This window comes from Phyllostomus hastatus, unplaced genomic scaffold (assembly GCF_019186645.2).
Source record: "Phyllostomus hastatus isolate PE091 unplaced genomic scaffold, TTU_PhHast_1.1 phas_contig_38, whole genome shotgun sequence".
Classification (NCBI taxonomy): domain Eukaryota; kingdom Metazoa; phylum Chordata; class Mammalia; order Chiroptera; family Phyllostomidae; genus Phyllostomus; species Phyllostomus hastatus.
The window spans coordinates 34,389,820-34,412,605 of record NW_025333869.1 but is presented as its reverse complement, the minus strand read 5'-3'; the positions used below and the strand labels follow the sequence as shown (position 1 = coordinate 34,412,605).

General features: G+C 37.6%; 1 protein-coding gene across 1 annotated transcript in view; it reads right to left on the bottom strand.

Moving 5' to 3' along the window:
* Nucleotides 1-22,786, bottom strand: part of LOC123821183 (leucine zipper putative tumor suppressor 2-like) — a 170,515-nt gene that overhangs the window by 30,576 nt on the left and 117,153 nt on the right. The window contains exon 3 of the mRNA XM_045842454.1: nucleotides 6,759-6,797. Coding sequence (XP_045698410.1) covers nucleotides 6,759-6,797 — 39 coding nt within the window. The remainder of the gene's footprint in view (nucleotides 1-6,758; nucleotides 6,798-22,786) is intronic.

Genomic DNA, 22,786 nt, shown 5'->3' with positions numbered 1-22,786 from the left:
ATATGCCCCAAATTATAGGTGGATATTCAAAACGCTGGATCAAAATTGAAGTAAGCAATTGCCACCAATTTGGCTTTAGTAGTTGTGAAGCAACTCTAGTGAATGTTGAAACTTTAGTGGAAGGTAGGAGGGATAAGAAGTCAGAGAATCAAGATAAGGAGCAATGCAGTACCCCAGACTGAAGAGCAGGTGAAGGGAACAGAGAGTGAAGGGACTTAGAGCTGAAGGGAAAGCAGTCTCACACAGTTCTTACTGTCAGCAGCAACTGTGGCTGAATTCTCTGGGGGTGGCTAGCCGCAGCCAGTACTTAAAATGCCATACCGGAAAAACTCTGAACAATTTTCCTGCTCCTGCTTTCCCTGGTTCAGAATCTAATGTATCAGCAGACAGCACAGCCCTGGAAAGAGCATTATTTGGGGGATCATTTAGATCTGGGTTCAAATCTGAGCTCTCCTATTTACCAACTATTTCACATCTCAGTTCCCCCACCTATAAAATAGGGGTAATTAAACCAACCACACAGAGTCACTGAAGAAACAAATGAGTTAATGTCATGTAGCACATAAAGGCCACTCAATAAATAAATGTTAGTTCCTTTCCTTTCTTTTACTGCACCTTTTGAGGTAATTAAGTATCAGCCAACTGGTTATAGGCTCAAAAGACAAACCATAATCAGCCACATCAGGAAGTCTTTTTCTCTTTCCTGAATCTAAGAAAGAATTCGTATGTGTCCTATTTTTCTTTATGGTCTGAGGCAGAATTGCTCTTTATTGCAATAAGCTCTTGAGTTGGTAGTCACAGACTGAGCAGTGGATGATATACATTCTACTCTCTTATGAAGAATCAAACCCATCATCAACACTCAGGGAAAACAATGTTTATCACACTGAAGCTGCTCCCCAGGTCCTCCCCTTGGGATGAATTAGCAGAGTGACTCCTACCAAGAGGCTCAGTAGGGACCTGGAGTAGTGGAGGTTTTTTTTAGAGCTCTAACTTACATCGTTATACATATATATATTATACATACACATGTGTATATGCATATAAACATATATAAAGTAATATCTACATACATATACTGATAATGCACATATTAGATGAACAAACATATACCATGGACGACCAAAATAAGTTAAACATTCTCAAACCCTGTTTCCCCGGTTTTGGTTCAACATTCAGAACATCACAAATGGATACGGAGGTATGTGGCACGGGGGACAGGGAAGCATCCACGCCAGGGAACTTGGACCATTTAAAAAGATCATTTCCTAGATCCACCACCAACTTCTTGTCTACTGCTTCATTACAACACTATTATGAATTTTAAGTACTCATAATTTTCTGAGTTTAAATATTTTTTTAAAACCTACTACATGGAAGATTGGCTTAGAATGTCACCAACTGAGGAAAAGGAGAGACAAAGAGCATTTGCATGTCAACAGTGGTGATATTTAACATTCAGTGAACACATATAATGGAACACATATAATGGACCAGAACTATTGTGTTTGAGAAAAATGTGTTCATCTCATTTTCACAAGAACACTCTGAGGTAAGTACTTGCCGTTATTCCCCTTTAAAAATGAGAAAATGCAGGAATAAAGTATTCTGGCAACTTGTTCATAATTCCTAACTCGTGCGTGGAGTCTGGTGGGCTATCCTGCCCTTCAAAAGGGGGTCATTTGTGATCAGGAACCATACCATTACCCAAGCCAGGACCACACTTTTCATTAAACATATGAGAGCCATAGAGCATGAATTTACCTTAGAATGCCAGGGTACTAATTTGAGATCCAGACACTCAGTTAAGACATGTTTACATATGAAATCTTACAGGTATGACCATGGGTTTGGATGTGATATGGATAAATCCTTAAAAAGGTCTGCCACGAAGGGATTCCGTGGAAATTTTTTAACTGAAATAAGATGACTCTGTCCGGGTCACTTGGCATCTCCCCCACTACCTCAGAGACTAACAAGCACTGAGATCTTGCCACACGGTAATCACAACTGCATCCACTTTCATATGAAGCACACCTACACTAGGTTTATTGCCCTAGTTGAGAATTTAAAGCCCCTAACATGACTCCAGACTACATTTGCAGCCATATTTGCCACCTTTTGATTTTTTAATAAAATATATAATCTAAAATAGTGCCTAAAAATTTCTATGGTTAACAATTCCACCATAGTTAAGATACGTGTTTTTTAACCAAGTTTTTAAATTAAAGTTTGCAAGTTAAACAAAATAGAAAGAATTAAAAGGCAAAGAAACTCTAGAAAAATATTTCCCACCAATGGAGCTAAAAGACTAATAATCTTAATACATAAAATCCTCATGTGAATTAACAAGCAAACATTAATACCCTAATAAAATAATACCCCAAAACAGACAAACTATTCACAAAAGAAGTTAAATGTTTACTAAGTATGGAAAAAAAAGGTCTGTCTCATTAGTGATCAAAGAAAAGCCAGGATGGAACCCTTTTGCAAAAAGATTCTTTTTTACTGAGTACAATTTTTATGGCTGGTCTCTAAATGTATTTTTACATGAAACAATTAAATGGCTTATCCCTCCACCTTTGGGCAGATCGTAAACACCTGCCATCAACTGTCTGAGAAAATATTGTGAGGTTAGACTTCATTTCTGAAATTGTAGCAACTTTGTAGTGGTTCTGGAAAACAAAGCATTAGCTAAGAACGTAGATTTTCTCATGAGCAGAAGGACAGCATTGTTTCCTGAGAGCATGAGATTTATAATTTTGGGTTATAGATCTTTTGGTATGGTGAGCCAGGATTCTAAGCTCATGGGTTCTGAGCTGATATCAGTACTTGCATGTGATAATTAGATGTTAGTTAATTAATGAGTTCATATTTATAAGATGATTTTTAATATAGGTAAACTATATACTTTTATAACTATTTTGATTAAGTGATATTATTTTTTAATCTTCTAAATCAGTCTCCTTCTCTCTCTCCCTGTCTCTCTCTCTCTCACACTCACACACACACTTATATTCCTAACACAAATTTTTAATGGGCCTACAATAATATTATTCTCTTGAGAAGAAAAATCAAAGCAAAAAATGTCTTCTTTGAGTATCAGCAAAAGGTGTTTTAGAACTGATATTCTAAAGAAAGTGGGAGTCTTCTTCCTAGTGGCCACATACATTCAAGAAGATCCCATGTGAAGCAGCAAAGAGAAAAGAAAGTCGTGTCTGAGCTGTCAGACCCATCCTGAGGCTAAGTGAAATGCCCGTGTATTCTACATCTGAACCTGACACAAAACCAGTGTCTCCACGTAAAGCCCTTCAGGGCATCACGTCTGCATTGTGACAGCTCTGATTTGTTCTGAATGTAAAGTGAAAACAAACCTTTGCAAGTAACAGGAACCATCCAGGTATTTTTAGGCAGTCTCATTGTAACCCATACCCTTAAATTGGGCATGAGTCAATTCTGACAGTTCTTAGAATTGTGTGTCAGGAGGATTCAGACTGCGCCTCACACAATGCACTCCTATTCCTGATTACTCATATTCCAGAGTTCAAAGACAAAAGAATTCTATCAGAGAGGCTCACGCTTTCCTTCATCCTTTATATTAAATAAAACGAATGTTCTGACAGCACACCTATCTTTAAATGTCAAGTCACATTTACAAACATCTAAATCAAAGGCCTGCCTTTGGCATACAAGAGTTTAAAAGCGAGTCTGTTTCTTAAATGCTGCCACTTGATTCATATTCTATAAAAACATATAATCAAAGTAGTGGGGGGAAATGAATCAGATACCAGACATAAATGGATTTCCTTCAACTTTAGTTGACACCCTTCGTACCTCACTGAACTCAGAATTTATCCAAACCACCCCTTTAATTTGTGCACTATGACATCATATCTCCTCATCTCTACCCCGAGGAGGACTTTAATATTTTAACTGGGTGAGGGAATCCAATGACAAGGATTCTGTGTTGCCTCCTGAGGCCCCAGACATAATTTTGCCAGCAAAGTGATTAGGTGATTGGAGCTGGAGGAGCAGAGGTGGATGCCAAACAGTGAGGGAACTGTTTGGAGTTCAGACCTCTGCTTCTGGTGTGTTCTTCGAAACTGTGACAAGAAAGAAAGATGGCAAACTCAGCTGAGAGTCCAGTCAGGGTTCCAATGCACCAGGGCAGTTGAGTTCATACACAAACCAGACAGAGGCCGGAAGATACACTTGCAAGATGCCAAAAGTGTGAAATAGAAGAAACCCTTCATGTTGGGGATAAAAGACATCAACTCCCTGCCTCTTTTTGCTCCGGTCAGTTCAATCACTCACCTAAATGAATGGTGGTGTTGGAGTCTCTGGAGAAATCATGCGAGCCTGGCATTCCCAACAGCTGCCTCATGTCTCATGACCATGGGCACCAGTCAGTATTACAGTAACACTTCAACCACATATAAAAGAAGGAAGCAGGACCACACATTCATTCCAGAAGCTCTGGAATGGCTAAAGACTACATAAAGGATACTGAGCCATGCACAACTACATAATCAAAGTAGAACAAGAAAAGTCCTAAATCTACACGTGAAGAGTTCTTTCATTCTCACCTAAGGTTTAAAACAATAAAGTACTTCAGTCTTGAGACAACAAATATTTTTGTTCTTATTGGTGAAATCCATCTTTCATTCATTATAAAAATGGTATCAATTAGTAACTATACAGAATTTAAAATTCTAAAACATGGTCAGAAAATGCTTTTGAGCAGGCACAGAATCCTAGAAGTACAGTGGGAATGGGAGCAGATGGAAAATACCTATTTTTTTTTCTTTCAATCCCCACCCAAGGATATGTTTACTGATTTTACAGAGAGGAAGAGAGAGACAGAAGAAACATTGATCAGTTGCCTCCTATATACACCCTGACCAGGGATCAAACCCACAACCTAGGCATGTGCCCTGACTGGAGATTGAACCCGCAACCTTTTGGTGCACAGGATGACACTCCAACCAAATGACCCACCTGGACACGGCCCCATTTCTGTTTTGATTCTGCCATTATTATTTCAGACAACCTCTTAAGATTTCTAATTATCCAACTATATAAAATGAGAGTTTTAGAGCAGACATACAAAAGTCCAACTTAGCTTTGAATTACACAAACTTCTGCTGAAGTCTGTGTACCCACTAACTAGGTCTATGCTTTGGTTCAATGATTTAACTGGAAATTCAATTTTTTAACTTAAAAAAATAGTTATATGTTTACCCCTTAAAATTATTGAAAAAGAAAATATTCCCTAAAATGCAAACATTCTTCAAGAGGCTGAACATATTATGCATGGGTAAGATGGAATTAAGTATACAACTCAGGTGAACCTAGCTTTAGCTTATCACTAATCACACAAATAACATTCAGCAACATCCCACATCCTGCAGAGCTTGAATCCTGCTGGTAACATGAAGAGAAATGACTACTGAACCAACATAAGACTCTCAGTAAACTATATCATCATTCTTATTAGTAGTTCATGACAAGACAATCAGTACTATTCTACCATTTCACTGAATAACAATTAAAAAAGTAACATCATTTAAGGAAAATAATTCAAGTGCACCTACATTTCAAAGAACTACAGAATTAATATATGTTAAAGAAACAAAAGAACTAAAGTTTTCATAGATAGAAAAAAGAATTATAAGTTAATTGTTATTGGGTTTAGCCATATGGAGTAGCTGGTGTTTTAACTATTTTTGCCATACCAAAATGGCAATTTCACATAATTCAACCTCAGCATTTTCTAGACTTCTTTTATGATTGACCATCATATTCATAGATATGAATCTATACATACAAATGCAGAAGTTGCTTTAGAAAAACCATTAAGTCATAATAGCATGAACTACATTATTTGATATTTACTGAGATTTTCTCTTGTTGCTGAGTTAATGCTTTATGTCACAGCAAACCTATGAGGTACATACTATTACTAACCCATTTTCAAATGAGGCAAATGAGCATAGAACAATTCAGTACCTTATCCAAGACTAGTAGAGTTGATATCCAACTGTAGTCTGACCTAACCCTTATCTTAGCCTGCCAGTTGAAAAGAATGGCCAGCTCCCAGACAAAAAAGCAGAAAGAGCAATGGATGCTTTGAGCATATGGAAAGGTGAATGGTGGGGGCTCCCGCAAAATGGGAACCTGAGAGGGAGAGCTGCAGCATTTACTCATTGCTGTTTAGTGGAAAGGTGCCTGCACAGCCCACTGAGCAGAATACCCCCCAAGGTGAGACACATGAGGTTATCAGGGCTATAAAGTCTCTCACTATTAAAATTATCACATTGGCTCTCCTTGTTCTAATTCCAGATCTAGAAGCAAATGGCTGATCATAATGGGACTCCCATGCAGGCTTTTCAAATAGGAGAGAGAATGTACCAATGAACTAAACCAAACATTAGGTTTTCATGGCATTGTAAATGGAAAAATTGATGCTGTCAGTCTCAGGGGACATGGCTACCCTTACACGCCATAAGATCAAACCGCAAGCTGCACAGCTGAGGACCAGATGCAGACTATAGTGAGCAAGTTCCAGGCACCACCCTACTGTGAGCATGTGTCCAGGTGACCCGGTGGCCCCACTAGGCAAAACTACAAAAGTTTTCAAATTGTACTCTAATAAGTTGCATTTCATTTAAAAATTCATGAGTCCGTGTTTATAATTACAGCAAAGAAGGGAAGCCAAAAATAATATATTTAATTAGTTCACTGTAAATTTTCCTTACCTTTCTAGAACTTCGTGAATAGTAGGATCCGTAGTCACCCTAAAAACAAAGAAACAAACATTTAGCAAACATAAAACAGGGTAATATACTTACTATGGTGGCAGTTCACAAATGCTTATTATTAATGGGCTTAAGAACATAGGAAGTGTCTTAAAAGAGAACACACACAAAAATAAGAAATATGATGGGTTATAGTAAAAGAAGTCTGCAATAAATACTTAGGTAACTACATGATAAAGAAATTAAAGGAACACGAATAGAGGACTCATGGGTGTGGACAAAGGGGGGGAATGACTGTGGGAGTGGGGAGCAGTGGGGAAAGAAGAGGGACAACTGTAACAAAAACAATTATTTGAATAGAATTTTTAGACATGAAGTTGCCAAATACACAAAAAATATGACCCTGAACTTAAAATAAATATGCCCATGACATACAACTCTAACCTTTATAATAAAGGTAATGCAAAAATTATTTTCCTCTTTGTGAAAACACTGGCATAGTAAAACACTTTCCCATACCATTCTCCTTCGCATTTATTATGACAAGCCCATTTTCTCTCTCCAACTCCATTACACTAAATATTGGTTATTGAGGTCCAAAATAAGGCATGTAAAAGCCAAAACCCTGACTATGCAAGGGATAATATGGTACCTATAATTTTATTAAAGGATACATATAAGAAATAAGCACCACTCTGAGTAAAGGTACTTCAAGGTGAAGGTTAGGACTGACTTTCTACTTCTACACAATGCTACCTTTATTCCATCTGGCAAAAACGCATTATTGATTACAACACAGTACCATGTGCAAGATGTAAATTATTCCAACTGGCACCAAAGTTTAAATACATAAAATGTGAAGAAAGGAAAAATCTACTTTGTACATTTAGCTGTAACACAGCTTGCACTAGTTAATTCAATGCAACCAAAGCTATATAAATTGACACCTCAAAAATTATTTGATCTTTTCAGTTTTTATAAATCCACTACCAAGTCATAAAGAATTAAATCTGAAATTTGAAGTTTCTCTTTGAGGTTCCAATAAAGAAAATAGAAGAAAATAAACATTTCTAAAACCTTACTTTATTCTTGCTATCTCAGCCACACGTTCCTATTTAACTTTCACAATAACTTCTTGGTTTCCCTTATTTTTCAAACTATAAGATGCACCCCCTCCCCCCCAATTCAGGAGGAATAATGATTGTTAATGCTGCTGTTGAGTTCTGTTTACATTTACACTGGTGAACTATTATATTATTTATGTTATTAAATATTTTACCACATTTTTTGCTTCAAAATTTTTCCCCTATTTTCCTCCCCTAAAACCTAGGTACATCTTATGGTCTAAAAATATGGTACTTTAGTAACAAAATGGTCACTTCAGTAACTTCAGTAACATTTTCTAACCATAAAAACAATATGTAGTCATTGGAGAAAATATGAAAAACATAAAAAAACAAAAGCCAATCATGATCACATCACTGAGAACAAAATTAGTATCTTCTGCTGTTTCCTTTGTATATATACAGTCCTACACACAAGGATTTTTAAATGAGATTAGGATTGTGCCATGTATCCACTATATCTTGCCTTTGTCTCTTAACCATGAATCATGTTTAGATATGATAGTCTTTAAAACACAATCTTAATAATTGTATCCTAGTCTTCATATTCACAAGGGAAAATCTGTTTAAACATTTTCTAACATTTATTATATAAGTTGTTTTTCTTTTTGTGTAGTGAATCTAACATCATAATATGCTTGTAAAAAATCTTGACATTTTATCTGCTAATGTCCTTAAATGAAATTTACGAAAATAAAATTTCTGAAGAAAAGGCATAAATTTTTTCCATGTTTATAATTTGCCCATGAAAAGGACAATTAGCAGGGCAGATTGGTTCCTATTTCTCAAACGTTCACCAATGTAGCTTAACATTTTCACAGTGAAAATGGTGTCTATTCTGAATTTTCATTATTTTTCTTGTTCTTACTTCTGAGCGTTTTTTTGAATTTATGATTATCCTGTATATTGCTTTAGATTATTTTTACTTAGGAAGTTTGTGGTTTTCTTATTGATTTGTAAAAGCTCTTTATACAATAAAGATATTAATAATTTGTATATCATAATTGTAGAAATATCTTGATTTGTCTTTTCAATCTGTTATTTACATTTAGATTTGGTTTATAATGGTTTTTGATGCACAGTTTAAATTTTATGTAAATATAGCAATAATTTCTTTTCTTTCTTCTATGACTTCTATGCTTAGAAAGATCTTCCCCTGTTCAATTTCAATTAAATAGTTACTTATATTTTATTTCACTTGCCCTCCAATCTTGCAATCATCTTTTCATCTTTTAGGATCCATTCATTTCAATGTGTAGAATTTTTTGTACGTATGGCATGAGGTGAGTACTTAACGTGATTTCTGATTACTCTATCAGCCTTCTTCCCAACACAACTGGTAAAATCACTTATTCCTTCTTGGTTCATCTGTATAAGAGTCCCTTTGAGAGCGGTTTCTTTGAGGTACAATCTGAGGTCTAATGTCAGTTTTGACACCTGGGTAAGCTTTTTTAGCTTTTCTAAACCTTAGTTTATTTGTAAAATGGAAATAACAATACATATCTTACAGTTTGTTGTAAGGATTAAACTAGATAATTTACAGTAAGCACTTACTTTATGCCTGGCACAGCGCATGTGCTCAGTGAGTCAAGCACTGGGTACCAGAGTCAGGGTTCTCTCTTTCTGCTCCCCTGACCCATCTGTCAATGCTTGTACTCAGAATGTGAATGTGCTAAAACAGATATCTGGTAGTAGAAATATCTCCACAACCACTTTTTCTAAATTTTCCTGGTTATTTTCATGTGTTTGTTCTTTACATGAGCCTAAATCACTTTCATTTCAGTTTTTTTTATAATGCTTTTTTCCTCCCACAATTATCTCTTTCTGCCTTTTTGACTTGCTTTATTACATAGCCCAAAACTTCCATAAACAATGTTTTAAAGTAACATTCATCTGAACACAGATATCCTTGTCTTTTAACTGATTAAAATATTAAAGATTCTAGAGTCTGATCATTGAGTTTGAGTTGGTTACGGGCTTAAAACAAGTTGCCCTTAGAATACTAAAGACACATCCTTCTTATTTTTTTTTATCTCAATCCCATAGAGGAAACTATATTTGAGAGGTAACATGAGTTACCCAAAGTCATATAACCTGTACATAGAGGAGCCCAAATACACATCCAAGTTGTCTGGTTTCAATGCTTCTTTATTTTCCAAGGAGACCATGGTACCACCCTATTATATAGTCAGTCTCCAACCAGCAATACGTTTTGTCCCAAACTTAACCATATACATTCATTTAGACCTTAAAAAAATACCTCCTTATAAAAGTAATATCATAAAAGAATGGCTAGTTCTGACTGGTGTGGCTCAGTGGGTTGGGCATCATCCCACAAACTGAAAGGTCACTGGTTTGATTCCTGGACAGGGCACATACCTGGGTTGTGGGCCAGATCCTGGTCAGGGGTGCGTAAGAGGCAACCCATCAATGTTTCTGTCACATATTGATGTTTCTCTCCCTCTCTTTTTCCCTCCCTTAGCCTCTCCCTAAAAATAAGTAAATAAAGTCCTTTAAAAAATGGCTAATACCTCAGCTGATCTGAAGAAATGGAGATCATCCATTACCATCTGCCAAAACATTTCAGTATTCATCAATGTTCGTTGAGAATGAATTTAGCCAGAATACCACAGATATTGTGGGACTCCTCCCTAGGCATCTGCTTAGTTAGAGAGAAGCTTTGGGCCACTTAGGGCACAAACCCTAAAGCAAAACTGAAACTCTTGGAAAAAGTTAGCAGGTGAGATGGAGATAAAAGTAGGGTAGAGGGACAGAGCCAGAGTAGGGGGTTTAAGTGGCACCTCCTGACCTCTGTCTTCCCAACAGGCCCATTAGGGTTGAGTGGCTGGTAGAGCAAACACGAAATCAAAATAAGATGGGCCACCTGCTTTCTCATGGGCACCAGCCAAGCTCTGACCATGAACATGCCATTTTAGAAAGGCAAGTTTTCCTTCTATTGGCCTGATCCTAAATAAATACATGTCTTTCTCTTCAGCTCTAGGATAATTTAACTTGAACAACTGTTGAAAAACCGACAGAAAATCATAGAACTGAAGAAAGTTTCAGTTTCTAGGAACCTCAGTCAAAGGGATCACAGTGTGTTCTAGAATGAAATCATCCAGGGCATGCATTTTCTTTAGGTCAGTTCCGCTGCCTTCTGAGAAAGCTCCGTTATGGGCCAGTTCTCTTCCTTTTCCCTAATAGGAACCTCAGATGCCCCTCCCAAACTCCTCAGCACTAAAAAAAATTTTTTAAATTTAAAAACCATAGTGGTTCTATAATCTTTTCCCTTATTCTCTCCAGAAAAGGCCGGAGAGTCTTGCTAAGACCTCATCTGGATGCAAAGGTTCAACCAAACCTCCACACACACCTTTTTCTGGTAACCAGCTTCACCTAAAGACCCTGTCCTCTCCCCGGACCCAGCCCCCAGCCATGTTCATCCTCCCTGTTTTCATTCTGCCAAACATGTCAAAATCATACACTGTGAAGAAAAGTGGTATATTGAAAAAATTTAGAATAAATTAAATAGAATTAAATTAATTGTAATTAAATTTAGTTGAATAGAATTTAAATAGAAAATATCCTATCTCCTTGTCTCTTCTTATAGCCCAACCACATATCCATGGCTTCACTGTGAAGCAAAAAGGCTTAAGTGTTCACTCTCGTCTTGACAGTAATAAAAATGAAAGGCACAATCACACGTCCCAAGGTTTCACATGTTATATTATGAGAACAGCAGGGCAGCCTTGTTATGTTATAAAAGAATAAACTGATAAGCAAGAAACAAGCAAATTACCTAGAGTTATATGCTCAGTTAGTGGCAGCAACAGGACTTGAACCGAGACTTTTACTGTGGAATTCAAAATTCTTCCTGTTCTCTGATACTGACTCCACAGTCTCTAGAACCACTGGTTACTAAATTTCTATAATTCTATTGCAGCCATAGAGGCAATCATGCTTTATTTCTCAGCAACTGTTCTCCAACAAGACTATTCTCAAGTCCAGGGTAATTAAATCGAGACTGTCCCATGCAATTCTCATTTCTTCCTAGACTGAACTATCTTTTAAGGTAACAAGCAGGAAAATGTAGGTCAGATCATGCCTGAGCTTATAGAGGCAGAATTAAAGGTTATTACATTGCTATAAATGCTAAATAAAACAGACTGAACACCATTTTCAATAACTGTATACAATCTTATGAGTAGTTTCTTTCAAATAATGGCTCTATTTCCAAGGATATCTTGAATTTGTGGCTTTTCCATAACTGATTTATTTCTCATGTATATATCCAGCTAGTCAAAGTCTACAATAATAAAGAACTATTCTATCCATGATTCAAAATGCATACTCACCATTTTATTGTGTGAAAATAAAGTTTAGCTGTGTTAGTACCATCAATATAAAACAGTGATTTTCAACCTTTCTCATCTCATGGCATACATAAACTAATTACTAAAATTCTGTGGCAGACCAAAAAATGTGTTATATTTTTTGCCCATCTGACACAAAATAAGTATAATTTTGATTCACTCACACCAGAAAGTTATTGCTATGTTGGCTGCTGCCATTTTTTCATTTGACAAGATAAGGGAAAAAAGATCAGTGCCCCTGACTAGGTAGGTATTGCATGTTTTAAACATTCTCATGGCACAGCAGTGTGCCACAGCACATCAGTTAAAAAATGTTGATGTAAAATAATGAGTTAAGCCCTGCATAGTGCTTACCAAGTGCTGTTCTAAAGGCTTTACAAGTATCATTTGGTTTGATCTACACCTAACAACCCTATGAGGTTGGTACTTTTATTATCTCCACTACACATACGAGGGACTGAGGCCCAAAGAAAGTAAATTATTTGCCCAAAGTACAGTAAAAAGTAACAGAACTTAGATTTGAACCCTGCTTGTGTGGCTCCATTGTCTACAGAATTTCAGCAACTTGTAGTTTCCAAAGGATTTTAACTTGACATTAAGAATTAAGTATGAATTCAAAACTCTTCCCTGTTGACCACTGGAATCAAGTATGACATCTTGAAAATAAGATATAAGAGAAAATTAGCCATATTGTTGTTTTTTTATTCTTTCTTGAATTAGCTGCTTTTATTTAGCAATAATGCTAATCACCAAGACCACTTATTATTTTAAAGTAGTGATTTGTTTGAATAAATAAAAAGAAAGAAAACGGATACTTTCTCAAAAACACATAAAACAGCAACTTGCCTTCTGGAGCTATTGGGCATTTAATACATGCCCAGCACACAGCACTCTTAATCCTTTAAACTATATGAGGTAGGAGTTATCATTGTTCCCATTTTACAGATGAAGAATCTGACACTTGGAATGATTAAACTACCCAAAGTTTCATGGCTTACATATAGCAGAGGCAACATTCTAACCCAATTCTGTCTTCAGAGCCCTACTCTTAGCCATTCTATTCACTTGCCCTCAATCTATTTTATTGGAATAACACTGGTTAAATTAGAAAAAAAGTACTTAAAAAATTTCTCCATTGCAACCATGAAAGACAACAAAATATAATGTGTTCACTTACACTCATAGATGCACCACTACATTTAAGAGAAGTACTTAATGAAATAAAGCAACCTGAAAATCTTTAGGGAAAGAAGCACTAGAACAGTAAGAACTTTCTTAAAAGCAACGTTATCTCCCTTACCGCTTTGGGTAATTAAAATTCTAGATTGTTTTGTCTTGAATTTGACATTTTACTTTTATTTCCTTCAGGAAATAAGCCTGTTATAAACCTCAAAAAGTATAGTTCTCCAAATGTATCAATTCAAATACACTTGAATAAAACAATCAACATTCATAATAGTCTTACAATGGAGATTAGTGAAAAAACTTGTCACTGATAAACCAACATCCCAGACCTATCTGGAGTCATGTGATTCACTGCAAGTCAGCCAACTTGTTGAGAAGAATCATAATTCACTTGTTGAACTCAGACCAACTAATGTACTTAGAATGAACTACCAGAAAATTCTAAGTGCCTCAATTTTCCTTAGCAACTTGAAGTTAGTTAAAAAAATATTTCTAACATTATCTATTCTATTTTTCCCCCAATATGATAGTTAAGCAATATAGTAATGCTCTGTAAAGAACAAAGATAAGAACTACTGCTATGGACAGGTAACACATTTGATCCATGTATTCAGATGATAATGCAATGGTAACCCAAAGTGTAAATTTTAACACAATCAGGCAAGAGCTATGTTTCATCACTATGCTAGAATAAAATGCTAGATCAAAGTCAACTGCAACAAAAGGTGGCAAGGCTTATTTAATGTAGTAGTAACCTATCACACAGTGCTGAAAAGTGCAACTTCTGGAGTAGGCAAACCTGACACTTAGCGTCAGTTTCCTCATCTTCAACAGAATGATGGTTATGTTGCTACCCAAAGAACTGTTCAGATTAAATAAGGTAATGCACACAGAGTGCTCAGCACATAGTAAGTGCTCAATAAATATTAGCAGCTGCAGATGTCATCCACTTAGCTCTCTTGTTTCACAGACACAATAGGAAAATTACTGAGTTAGAGGTTAATTAAACCAACAGAAAATGAGCCTTAGACTTTTAAAATCTTTTCTAAGTGAGAAAATAAGGATAAAGGCTATTTCTGTCTTGTTCACTGTATCCCCAATACCTGGCACTGTGTCTGCTAAGTCTGTTAAACACATATTGAATGATTATATTAATCAATGCACTAAAAGAGTTGTCTCTCTCTGTGTAAGGCGTACTGGAATCTTGGTGGGGTGGAGAAAGAAGGCTTAATATAAGAGAAAAGAGAGGGCATAGAACTGAAGTTAAGTTCACAAATTCTGTAAGATTATTGTTGACACTGGAACTACACGACCCATTCAAACCCTTCAGATTAGATTCCCCCAAATCACTGATCTCTATGCACAGCACTAAATGTTACAAACTGACCAAGAAACACAATATGAATGTGTATCTGCTCATGTGAATTCAGTTCGTTAAAGCACAACTAAATCCTAAAAAGAAGTCCCCTCACCACTTCAGCACACTATGGATCCTAAGAGTACCTAGTACCCATAACGTTCATTTGGTGCTTAAGTACAGTAGAGAAGCCACTACGTTAAGGTGTTTGATCTTGTGATGTTAAATGCTTGTCAGAGCTTCTCCAAAAGACAGGAATTAAATTTTGCATCTATTCTGTCCCCGCCAGTTTTCATACATCATCTTGGTCTCTGCAGGGAATATGAAGAGGAATGAGGAGGTTGCTCTCTAAAGAAGAGAGAGACATGAACAAAAATAACTTCAATGCAAGGCAGATCATAGCAAGTATCATGGAGATGCATGGGGAAAGGTATCCAAAGAGGATGGAAATAAATCTATTTTAAGCAACTAAGGCTTTGACAGTGGGACACCTGGATGAGACCACAAGAATTCTGAACAGACAAGAGAAGACAGCAAGGAAAGACCAGTTAGGAAAACAGAGGGTGGTTATGTGATTTGGGATCCCTTCAATGTGGCCAAGAAAAGAGAGAATTTGTAATCCAAACCACCTGTAAAACCGAACATAAGGACAAAAGTATGAGACAACATCACAGGCTGTTGAGGAGGAAAGTGACATGAGTGGGCTATTGATTAGGTTTATCTGGAAAGAACATGTTAGGTGGGATGGAGATGGAAAGACATAAAGTAACTCTACAGTGAAAGGTTAACCTTGCCTGAACAGAGACCTAGCTTTTACCCTTACTCTTGGGAAGTGACCTCTAAGCCCTTGGACTATCCTGCCTAATAAAGGTGATTTCACTTAACACTGGGGCTTTGGCCTCACCACAGATGCTATGCTAATGTGATTTATGGTGAGTGCTTGTAGCCGCTTGGTATCAGATCAATCTCAGCAGGGACTAAAGACTAAGGTTAACCAAGAGAGCAGTCAGCAATGTCTTTGTGATCAACCAAATCAATGTGACCTGGCATCAGTGGAAATTTTGGATAAGGCTCAAGTGAGTTCTGTGGTTTGCAATAGTCCATGTGTGTTTTAACACATTGTTACTGAGGGTTGGAAGGAGCATCTGCATGACTCTACTGGGAGAGGACAATGGAAGTGCAGCACGTGCAACTACTCTGGACCCTAATCTATTGCCTCTTCCCTCACCTGTTTTGAATCTGTGTCCTTTCGCTGTAGCAAACTGTAACTGTGCATATGACAACTTCCAGACTTCTGGGGGTTTTCCTAGTGGGTGATCATGGGAACCCAAACTTGCAGTTGGTTTCAGAAGTGAGGGTGGTCTTGGGGACCTCAAAACTTTAAAACAATCAATAACACCCTCCATAATGGTGCAGGGGAAAGTTATGGTAGCATAAAAAACACAGGTGGAACTGCAAAACCATGAATGCTAGAGCTCTACAAAGAAAAAACAAATGAAAATGGATGGAGATGTAATTAGATATATGAAACTAAAAGGAGTTAGCCTGAAAGAAATCAATTCAATTATTTATAAATGATAACTGGGAAATCAGAAGGAAGAGCTAGTTTGAGAAGGAAAGCAAGGTGAAACGGGAAAGGAGATTGTGGGTGCCTCCAGTTCCTTCCTCCCATGTGCCCATAGGCCAATGCCCCCACTGAGAGGCAGATTCTATCCTGTCACCCCTTGGATCTTGTGTGGTCAACAGAACATGGTATAAGCAATACTGAAATGGGTGTGAAATTAGGTTCAGGATGCAATGTAGGTTGAGAAACCCCAAAAACCCCACTAAAAGGGCTAGGGGAAGGGGAAGCAGAATGGGACCATTGGGAGTTACTCTGCATACCTAAAGAACTTGGCCAGTGTTTTAGTAATGCTTACAGCTGTGCCTACTGCACTCAGAGTCAGGGAGATGGGCGTGATTCTAACCTTGATGCAGCTGGAGATGGTCCACAGGTTACTGCACCTGGGCAAGAGGCTTGGACGTGGTTGCCCTATGTCATGGGACCATGTTTGCCTGGACTAACAGCAGCAGCCAATTAAGGCAGAAGAAACCAGAATACTGGCAGGCGTAATCCTTTCCAGGAGGAGTTGGAAATGGGGTTACGGAGGAAGATCCGTGCTGAAAATTTAAAATCAAGCATCGGTCAGTCATAAGGACTTACCCATGTGGCTTGGGAAGGAGAAGAACTCTGAACCATGTGGCTTGGAAGGACAGTAGGAGAGCCATGAGCATCAATCTCTCTCTCATCTCTCTCTCTCTCTCTCTCTCTCTCTCTCTCTCTCTCTCTCTCTCTCTCTCTCTCTCTCTCAACCATACAGGGATCTTGGCCACATGGTTTGAAAGGAAGCAGAAGGACCCTCACCAGCCCACCATGAGGGGACATGAGGTTTTGGATTAAGAGTGGGAGCCTGGCCAAGCATGGACTAGAAGAAGCCAGAACATTAAAGTGGGAATTTGCCTAGCTAAGCTACAGACCTCCATATCTTTTCCTGAGAGATGGTACCTCTGACTGGCCTTGTTTGGCAAAGGGGGCCAGGACTATGTGTGTCTGTGAGTGTTTCCTTTGTTTTTAAGGGAGTGGGATTGAACAGAATTCCGCCACTGTTCTAAATCTGTCTAACTTTTAAATAAATAGTTCCTTTCTTTCTCATAAGACTCTGGCATTGGGATTCACATTTTTTTTTCTGGTGGTGGGCAATAGAACCCAGAGTGGTTGTGTTTCAATACTGTGCCCACTGTGGTTCTGGCCTTGAAGAAGACAGACAGGCCCGACCTCCTGCCTTTTGGCACCTGAGCCACCTTATAAAGCAATTCAGGTCACTTTACCGAGAGACAGGCCACAAGGTAGAACTCTGAGGCATGAGACATGTGAATGAAGAAGCCACCATAAGCATACAGAGAGGTGGGGCCTTCACATGACTGCAATGGCAGGAGAGACCCCAGGCAAGCACCCCTTGGAGCCAGCAGCGATAATAAACTATTCGGTCACTGCACTTAGGAGTGTGTTGTTATGAACAGATAATTGAATTCCAAAACAGTAACTATAATTCAACTAAATCATCTTCCCTAGCTACTTTATTTAGAAAGCATATGATGCTCTAAGACAATGGAGGTCAGGAAGTAAGAAGTATAACTAATTAAAATCCCCAGATAACACAAAGAGCCTGAGAACATTTTGCTATGTGGCTACAGATGATCAAAATTCATTTATTTTCCAAAGTACCTCATTTATATGTAAGGGGCCACTAAGGATAATGTGCTCAGTCAGGTCTTTGATTATACCTGATCATCCTCTCCCCTCACTACCTATCTCCACCTTTCCAGCTTATTAATATCTTCACTCTAATCCTGGTTGATAAATTGCTGTCAAGCCTGCTTAGTTCTGTTATTTGCATTCACACAAGAAATGAACTCATGCACACACACACACAAGTGCTCACAGAATAATCCTCTTCTTAATTTTTATTTTGCTATGCTAAAAATCTTTCAAAAGAGTTATGATTCTTGTAAAGTTATGGCAGTTTGGACCCTGGCCAGGAGGCTCAGTTGGTTGGAACACCGTCCCATAAACCAGAAGGTTGCTGGTTTGATTCCCAGTCAGGGCATGTTCCTTCTCTGTCTCTCTCCCTCTCTACCTTCTCCCTCCTCCCCTCTTCCCCTCTCTATAAAAGTCAATAAATATATCCTTGGGTTAGGATTAAAAAAATTATGGCATATTGGTTTTAAAAAGTGAGATAAAATATTGATTAAAATAATGCCTGGGACAGAAACAGGTATTTCAAAATGCTGAATGAATAAATAAATAAACAAGCTGTACCATTCAAAGTTTATAGTGACTGTCAGATTTTGTATGAGCACGTTATAGAAAAGCAGGGGTTCTTAACTGTATTGTAGAGCATGGACCACTTCAGCTGGCTCATAAAGCCTCTGGAGCCTGCCTTGAATTAGGCTTTTAAAGGCATAAAATAAAATAGGATTGCTAAAGACACCAAATGTAGTGAAATGCAGTTATCAAAATGTTTTTAAAAACAAATTTATGATCAAATAAAGGCTTCTATAGTAATGTATTAAATTGTACAATCTAGGGGCAGGTCTAATAACAACTGTAATTTTGAAGTAGCTGTGATATTTTAACAACTGTACCATAATATGAAAATATTCATAATTGCTATTAATACTACTGTAGCTTCTTACCTACACCCATAATTAAAGAAAAAGCTAGATTTTAACTTAGAGATTACTGAAATGAAGTAATTTGTTCCCATCAAAATTCTGGGGCCTTGTCAGTCCTACTCACAGCTATTCGGTTGGACCCCCTGCAGTAAAGCATCGGCATGCCTACTGTTAACTGTACTCATCTCACAGATCTTCAAAAACACTGGGCCTTGGTGTCTGTGCCACACTAGTAAGCCTGGCAATTTCAAAGGTGGGAGGACTCATTCATTTTAAAAGACAATGGAAGCCCTGGCTGTCTGGCTCAGTGGACTGAGCACCAGTCTGCAAACCAGAAGGTCGCCAATTTGATTCCCAGTCAGGGCACATGCCTGGGCTGCAGACAGATCCCTGGTTGTGGGCCTGTAAGAGGCAACCAGTTGGCAACCAATATTTTTCTAACACACTGATGTTTCTCTCCCTCTCTTTCTCCCTCCCTTTCCCTCTCTCTAAAAGGTAAAATAAATAAAATTGCTTTAAAAAAGACAATGAGAATAGGGTCACGGGGTCTAGTGGGGAGTGTTAAAAAGTACAGAGGGTTTGGGGTCACATGACCATTCGAGGTTTTGGCAGTGTCCTCAAGTGCAAACCCTGTGTATAGACCAAGGACTGGCTCAAAAGAGACCAGGATGATGTCGGGATGGTTTATAAGACATCCTCATAGGAGTAAAAGTGGGGCCATGAAATTGGCTGAGGGGACTTACAAAACTAAAAACAGGCCAGAGAAGGTCAGGGCTTTGAGATTTACCACGTTTAGGGGGAAAGGCAAAGGAATGAAGAAAGAAAAGTTTGAAAGCAATGAATGAGAAATAGTAAATGCTTTATTCATGTAGTCTGGGGCCACAGGAGGTAAGAAACAAGAGAGTTCAAATCAGGACTGTGGATTAGCTATGAAACCCAATTTAAATAGAGAACCTTATGCATTACCATAAGATGAATTTAATTTAACTACAGCAAGAAATTATCAAATCAAAGAGCAACCTCTAGAAAAACTGTATTTATCTTCAGTTTAAGTTTTCTGTTAAGCATTTACTCAAAATCCACCAAGAAGGGAACAAAGCAGGTAAAGGAAGATAATATACCATAAAAAATTCTATTGAACCTCATTATCTTCTGCCATTTAAAAAACAGGGCACCTGTATTATGCTGCCAAACACCTCTATACAGGACTGAGGGACTGCAGATCATAAAGATTAAGGTTCATAAATCCTTGTTGAGTCTGAGTGGGCTTTTGAGCAAATGCAATCTTTGGTAGATGGTGCAAAGGCTACTAATGTTATGCCAATGTCTTGCATGTAATTTTAAATCTGAAAATAAGAAAAGAAGCTCATTATTTATGGCATTGTTTATCTGACTTCTTTGACATGAATTAATCTTTGATTTAGTCTGGAGTTTGCCCTCTGGGTAGCCATCATCAGCTGGGTGACTCTGAATCCCACACGTCCTACTTTTTTGTACTTTAATTAATGTACACCTAAATCGCACTTTCTATGTACGGGGTCCTGTTTCTACCAAACTCTACATACTTCTTCTATGCAACTGCACTTGGCAAAGCACTGTTTGGTTTTACATTAATTTCTCAGCTGCCCCATGATTATCCAGGAGCGAGTCATATGCTTGCCAATTGTCTGATGTTGTGAATTATGACCCCGTGGTTCTATGCTGAACCCCTACTCTGCCATAGAAGGGGCTAGATTCACGTGTCCCACAAGAAAAAGCTTCAGTGGAAGACTGTTGGAGAGCTCCCATATGACACAGCCTCAAGAAAACAAAAACAAGGAGTCCCAATGTCTTCCCACAACTTCATAGAGGGCCTTGGTGATTGTCTTAGTTCATTCAGGCTGCTCTAACAGAATACCATAGACTGCTTGGCTTATATACCACAAACATTTCTCACAGTTCTAGAGGCTAGGTAGTTAAGGTCATGGTGCCAGCTGATTTGATGTCTGGTGACAGTGTGTCTTCTGGTTCATAGACGGCCATCTTCTCATAGAGTCCTCACATGGTGGAAGGAGCAAGAGAGTTCTATGGGGTCTCCTTTATACGGGAACTAATGTTATTCTCTTACAAGGGAACTAATCACCTCTCAAAGGTCCCATCTAATAACATCACATTGAACATTAGGTTTCAACATATGAATTTGCATAGGATACCAACATTCAGACTATAGTAGCAATTTTAAAAACAATTGAGGCCAGATCACAAAACTAAAATTGTAAAACTTGAGGTTCAGTCTTTTTTAATCTCAAATATATATCCAATTTGCTGAATTATTATCACAACACTTTTCTGCTTGTCCCTGTGACAAAATAATAATGTGTCAATCTATCATGGTAAAAATAAGCAAGGTTATTTGTAGATAACTGACATAATATGCCTGATATTTCTCATAGGCTAGGGTTTCAAAATGATTGCTGAAGGGTTGGCAATACCAAAATGTTTGTGAACAGTATGTTTAAAACCTCTCTTCAAACAAGGGATTTGCCATTTTACTGAAAATAGTTTCTCCGCTTTTTTCTTTCTTTTGTAAAGCTGCACTGAGCAATGAGTCACCAGGTGATTTCCTGTATTTCTGAGTTCCATTTCAAAGACCAAAAAAAGATTCTTCCTCCTCTTTGTCTCTCACATGTACCTGAGCTGCTATTGTTCAAGGTCATGACGAAGCCATGGTTAGAACAAAAACCTCTGTTTATTTAGCAAGGAGTGTTATCACATGGGAGTTTATATGCATGACAAACATTTAAGGCAATTTAAATATTTAGTATCTCCAGAGATTAAATTAAATGGCTGCTAAAACCAAGCTTTTAAAGCAGCTCTCATTTCTATTTAATTTATCTGAATAAAGGGTAACAGACAACATATTTAAAATATCTGTTGGCGATAACTAGAATGTTAAAGTATTCTGTTTTATTTTTCATTATTAGACTCCTAAACAAACATCATTCAGATTTACTAACATCTCCAGCTAGCTAATATTGAAAAATACATAATGGTGGACTGTTGCCATGGTAACACCTCTACAACTACACATTTTCTATGGCAACACAAGCCCCATGGAATACTAATGAGAATCCATAGCAACAGAGTTAAAGAGGTGATGTCTGGAAACCAAAAAGCTCATGTTACATTTATTACAAGTGCTAAGGATGGATGCCTTTGTGTATTTTATAAACAATGTCTGTGTTCAAAGACGTGTCAGCTACAAAATATGAAAGACATATTTGAAATATTTCCTGAAAAAAAAAACTAATGCCTATGATATTCAAAGAATTCACATTAATGTATTATTAAATGTGAAAATATATAACTCATTTTAAAAATATAGAATCATAACTTTTTATAAAAATGGATATATGTCTCCCTAGTTTCAGAAGACTTACATGTTAAAATGCAAAGAGAGCCACAGAAGCAACTAAGGAGCATTTTGTTTAGGTCTCCTTCCTCCAGCTCTTGCTCTTCTCAAGAGTTCCAGCTGTGTAGCCATGATCACTTAACCTAAAGCCTCAGGGTGTCCTTCACAACAGTATGTTATATTCAAAGGACACTAAAGTATCCATGATTTCTATCCTATCATTTACCAGCATATAAATGGGCACAAAACATTTAATCTGAGTGTCAGTTTCACATCTGTCAAAGGGCATTATATCTGCCTCCTCCTCACTAATTTGCTATAAAATGCGCTAGATATGTAGGAGCACTCTGGAGAAAAATTAACCTTACTGTATTAGATAAAGAAAT